We start from the raw sequence: 6,000 nt of genomic DNA on the forward strand, positions 1-6,000 counted from the left end.
TGAGGAGCGGAAACTCCTCCCACCACTCTCAGCAGTGTTGTGCCAATAGAATGTTCTGGAGAAGAATGGAGGGCTCCTAACTCCATGGCTGTCTTCTACCTCTCATTCCCCAGGGCCTTTTCTCCCTAGCTTATTCCCTTTCTCGAGTTTTGGGAAGTTGTGGGGATGACATTTCTGAGAATGACTCCTGTAACAAGCTTTTATAAATTGAGCTTCTTGCATGACTAAGTTAATTGCATGCTTATTTATGAAAAGCAATGTAATCAGTCTTATAATGATTTGGAATCCTGACATATCTTATACCATGTTTTGTGACTCAAGTATGGCCCTGACTCAGAACAATGTAATGGACATGACTGCGGTAATTAGGCCTAAGACCATCCCTGACATCAGTGATGGCATTGAAAACAATGATGACATTGAAAACAATGTGCTTCCAATAGTTATTGAAAGCAACATACTTTCAATAGTATGTTGGCATAGGTTGGTGCCAACATGGGCATAGGTTGATGACATCTACCTGTGTCTTTGTTTGCTGTTTTAAGTCAGTAAGGTCAGAGAAACAACTCTTCCTTTGAAAAAATCCTTATTAAAATTGTTTGTGCCTAAGAAGAAGGAGCTAAAGAGAGGTGGGACTATAGGAAAAAAATATTATTAAGGGTGAAATGGGAAAAATGGGAGTACCTTAAATGGGGAAACCATGGTGGAAGGGTTAGACAATGGGAAAGATAAATAATGCCTAGCTAGTTTAAAAAAAAAAAACAGAGGGAACCATATTAGTCCAACAACCTACTGACAAATTATACACATACAACTAGCTCAAGAAACATAATATATGTCTAGTCAAGAGAACCTCTGGTCTTTGCCAAAGCTTTATCTACATAGCACATGGTAATTAAAAGTACCAGACTGGTGAAACTAACCTTCTTGGATGTTTAACAACCATACTTTGAGGCCTATACTGATTTGGTCAGAGGGACATAAAGGACAGTTTTTGCTCCTTGCCCTCCAGGGAGGCCATGGAGACCCCACCAGATGGACTTGAACCAGTGTCCAGTCTACAAAGAGGAGGGTCAACACAGAGGAAACATTTCCTCCATGCTTCCAAGTGAAGCCAGCCATGGTCGAGCAGGACCTTTGATTTATCTTCACATAGATGGAACTGGTAGAGGAAAGGACCCAGGGGCTCTTCCTAAGCCCATGTGACCCTTGAGGAACAGATCCTCAAATGACCTTAACGGTAAAAATAAATTGATTTACTGGGCCAACTGAATGGTTTTAAACACCCAAAAGGAAAGTATAATCAAAGATTAAAGGGGTCAATATAATTCTTTAAGAGTCCATCTGTATAGATAAAGGCTATATAACAAGAAGCAACGCCAGACAGGAGATACCTTCCTTTGAGTTGTTGGCCAGGGTGGCCCAAGAGACTCTCAGATAGTAACCCAGCATAGAACTGGGAAAATGAACAACAGACCCCAATCTTATCTAAAGGAATACTGGAAACAGCTTTCTGCTAGATGAGGAAGAGCTGATCTTCCTAAAACAAGGAACTATAGATAGGCTGACTAGACTCAGCAGATGGACTCGCACTGGGGAATGGCTGAGGGCACTGACAACACAGTGGACAGTAACAGGGATGACAGAGTATATGGGCTCTGGGGGGCGGGGCATGGGAGGATGTCATTTGGGATGTGGGTATATAGATGAATAGATTGTTGGGGATGTTCTGTATGAATACACACAAAAAGAATCAATAAAATTTAAAAAATGAGTTATATTTGAGAAAGAAGCATAAAAATTTGCTTCATGTTAATTAGTAGATGTGAAAAACATTACCATTGAAATCTACCTGATGACTTTATATCCATGCTCAAGTGCCAAGGATCTCAGAAAGTAACCAACTGTGACTAGTAATAATCAGATATATAGAAATTAGAGACATATGTGCAAACATGTGTTAGTCGCATTAAAAATGAGTTTTTCTGTATGAAATAGTCTATTTTAATAATGAAATGAAGATCTTTTTTAAAGGTTAAAACCTCATCAATTTTATGTCTTATAGGGTTTATACTGAGTGCAATATTGTATAACTGCATTAATTCAACTGTAGCCCTAAAAATGTACAGCCAATTTTGAAAGAGATGCATCTTAGCTCTGGAAATTTTTATTGAACATGTCAATGTTGTAATGAAATGCTTCTTCTAAGTATGTGGTTATTAAATAAATAATTTTAAAAAATTGTTTGGGCATTTCCCATTGCATCCTTAATAGACTGTTCAATAAATATGGGAGGAAGCCCTTTGCTAGACAGTGCTGAGAGAAATCAGAACAGATCAGGCTCATCTTGGTTAAACTACTCCAACAGTGAAGTTTTTTTCTTTAATGTGGCACCACCACAGGAGGTGACCATGATGCTGGCTTCTATTGTAATCAAAGATAATTTCTCATTTCTGGGCCCCTGTGTTATTGTCTATGAGATAAAGGGGTTGGATCAGCTCAAGATAGCACAGTGTTTCCATGGTCATGTCACTGGCAATCCTGAAATGTGGCACTGAAAAGAATTCCAAGCAGTGCAGTGCCTTACAGGCAAGAGAGCCAGCACTGACTACTGATATTTTCCACAAGTGTAAAAGTTGGAGGTAGGCCGCCATTTGTCATTAGTTAGCTAATCTGCAAGATTATTTTCTTTTCTTTGTTTTCCAGGCAAGGTCTCACTATGTAGCCCTGGTTGGTCTGGAACTCACAGAGATCTGCCTGCCTCTACTTCCCAAGTACTGGGTTTAAAGATGTGTACTACTATCCCCAGACTTCTAGGATACTTTTCTATTCTGGAGTTCTAAGACTTGAGGAGTATAATACTTCTTCAACATTTCATCAGTTGTATGGTAGGTCTGTGTTAGGAGGATGGGAATGTAGGTTCCCCGAACATGATGCTTATTTTTATTACGAGAAGGAATCCCATTAACCAGCGCCGATTGAGAAACTAACCTTTCCTTTATTCAGCTCATCGTAGGGGTCTGGGAATCCTGTATACTCTCTGGGACTTCCATAAAGGTTCAAATAACAAGGTCCAAATGTTGGGACAAAGCCCACCTCTGTTTCTCCTGTATTTGCTGAGAGATAACATCATCGTTAGAGTTCATGTCTTTAACATTCAACCTATGGGAATAAATATTAGTTATTAGTCAGTTAGATGAGACTCAGTTTTTCTCCATTTTGTGAATTAGTTGTATTAGTGAAAATTATAAACACGGTGGGACTTGTCATATTTCCATTTTATTATTGCTATAAGATATTAAACAAAATGTGTTGGGATAATTCAGACAAACTTACTCTTATAAAAACTTATTCTTACAAAATACTATTTGAAGAGTCATAGACTTTCAAGTTGATCTTTACATTTTTTGCAAGTTTATCATTGACATTCTATTAAATATTTTGTGGCATTTAGAGTAAAAGATGATATTGTTTTAAGAAACCATTTAAATGATGTAGCAGATTAACTTAATTTGTTCCAAAAATATGTCATTTAACCTCAAGTAGCATGGCAGATGTTGTTAAAAAATGTATTTAAAATGATTATAAAATCCTATGATAGAAGTGTTATGAAAATTATCATTCATTCCATTTTCTCTCTCTCTCTCTCTCTCTGATGATCATCAGATAAACTCTATCTCTGCAACTTGGAGTCAGGAGACTACACCTCACAAAAGGGCACTGAGGGCGTTGTAAGGAGACAGCCAAATCGAGAGGAAGTCATGGGTAACAGCAGGAAAATATAAAAGCTGTCTTCAACAGGCTGAACAGCCCGCAGATGAAAAAGGGATGAATTTGTCTCCAAAAAGCAGGATTGGGAGATAAACAGAGGCCAATTTTGGTTCACTAGTTCAGTCTTAGATCTTTAACATTCAGTCTTTAGAAATTAATATCAGCCAGTTAGGTGAGACTAAGGAAGGAAAGACTTTGTAAGAACTAGAGGTGTTAAATGATGGGTCAGACGGCTTTGGAGTAATCAAAAGGCATGTTGAAGCAAAGGCTTCAGTCTGTCTTTCAGAATGTGGTCAAGATAATTCCCGCAGTGGACAAGAGGTTGACAAGATCACTTCCATGGCTTTTTCTAACTCTAAACTTAAAACTGAGGGTGAGAAGTTAATGTGGAGCAGCAGGTGAGCAAGCAGGGTCACCATACCCCACAGGTATGCAGACATGTACTTTTCATGATGTTCTCTGCATGTCTAAGTGGGAGCATGCTTTCCTTTCACTTATCTGTTTTTTTCATACAGTGTCTCATGTATCTCAGGTTGGCCTCAAACTCACTGTGTAGCCAAGGATGACCTTGAGCTCTTGATCTTCCTGCCTCTGCCTCCTAAGTACTGGGATTTCAGATGTGCGCTACTAAATCCAGCCAGAGGATGCATTTTTAAAAGAAGGTAGAAACTGGGTACACTGCAAGAAATGAGCTAACCAGAAATCTCAGAGAAGAAACAACAACAAAAAGAAACACTGAAATGAAGGTGTGGAAAAGTAATAGAAGGCAGCCTAAGGGTGACACTTGGAACACTGGGACGCAACATTTCATACCCATTAGGAAATCTGTGCAGCTCAAATAGACAGAATAATTTTTCTAGCAGAGATCTCTATGAATCATGCTATCACCTTCCAGAGCAGGATGGAATGATTTATTGATCTGAACATACACATTACTTTGATTAAACTAACATTGCAACATAATCATTAGTAAGTAGGACTTAGACTTCTTTGTGCTAAAATATTTTGATGTGGAAAAGGGGTGTTGGGTAAGAATAGAGGACTGAAGCAGAGATTCTCAAGAGAAAGAATGTTCATGTTGGAAGGATATTAAAATGAGTACACCTCTAACTCAGACTCCTCATTTATTAGGGGAACAATAACTTCTGCCTTAAGAGAATTGTGATGGTCAAGGTTGAGCAAACTTGCAAAAAATGGTGAGTGCTAAGCAAACCATTATGTTGTCTCAAATTGGGGAGGTGACCTTTGTTGTGAAAGGTGGAAAGTATTTATATTTTGCAACCTAGAGAGCCACGCTGAAAGTGGAGTAAAAGTACTTTACACATTACTAGAACAATTGATTTCGTTGTGCCCCACATGTCTACCTTTTGAAGATAAACAATAACAAAAGCGTTATATCTCACAAAGGATTATCTGTGGTAAAGCCAAACTGGATGGTGTGCATCTAGATGAAAATATTAAACCTGGCACGTTTGTTTTAAATTTAGCCATGCAGGACAGCCACACAATACTCATGAATCATTCTAAGTCTAGCAAAACTATATTCGAGATAGTGAAATGTCAAATAGAAGGCTTTAAAGGCAATCAATTAATTATTCTTAGTAAGTTGATAAGAGACAGAGGCTCTAAAAGACAGCAAAATTGCAAAGCATAAACCTGTATATGATGCAGCCCCAGTTCCCGAAGATGAGAGATCTATGTAGTAAAAACATGATTGGTTAGAAAACAAAAGAAACATAGATAATGTAAAACACAGACTGCAAAGTTAATCATACCACTACGTAAGTGATTTAGCAACTTTAGCAACAGCAGAGAAACTCCAAATTCACACCCAAGTCACACGACACCCCCCCCTGGCAATTTATACCAGTCTTTCAAATTAAATGTAAAATGGCTCAAAGGTTTGTAATAATTGGCAAAAACACTACACAAATAACCCAAACTTGGCAGCCTGAAGGAGCCAGGCCTCTGAGAAGAGCTGGCTTCCCACAGCCACAGGAAGCAGGTGGAGTTACCAACACTGCATGCTTTTAATAAAACGTGCTTATCTGACAGCTGCCTTACTTGGGAGCCAACATCAGAAAATCCAAGTTAATTTAACCTGAGGTTGTGTAACAAAATATCTATAACATGATTTGTTCTCTCTCTCTCTCTCTCTCTTTCTCTCTCTCTCTCTCTCTCTCTCTCTCTCTCTGTGTGTTTTTCTGTAGTGCTAGGAATCAAACCCGG

General features: G+C 38.5%; 1 protein-coding gene across 3 annotated transcripts in view; it reads right to left on the reverse strand.

The window, feature by feature from the left end:
• The window catches only part of Myof (myoferlin), a 189,434-nt gene that overhangs the window by 95,114 nt on the left and 88,320 nt on the right, over positions 1–6,000 (reverse strand). For 2 of the 3 annotated variants that reach the window (XM_029554350.1, XM_008849629.3), the window contains exons 17-18: positions 5,428–5,466; positions 2,992–3,116 (exon numbers count right to left, since the gene is read on the reverse strand). In XM_029554350.1, the coding sequence (XP_029410210.1) occupies positions 2,992–3,116; positions 5,428–5,466 (164 nt within the window). The remainder of the gene's footprint in view (positions 1–2,991; positions 3,117–5,427; positions 5,467–6,000) is intronic. The other variant, XM_029554351.1, reaches the window with a different exon arrangement.

The sequence above is a fragment of the Nannospalax galili genome, unplaced genomic scaffold (assembly GCF_000622305.1).
Source record: "Nannospalax galili isolate Female #2095 unplaced genomic scaffold, S.galili_v1.0 scaffold384, whole genome shotgun sequence".
In the NCBI taxonomy this organism is placed as follows: Eukaryota; Metazoa; Chordata; class Mammalia; order Rodentia; family Spalacidae; genus Nannospalax; species Nannospalax galili.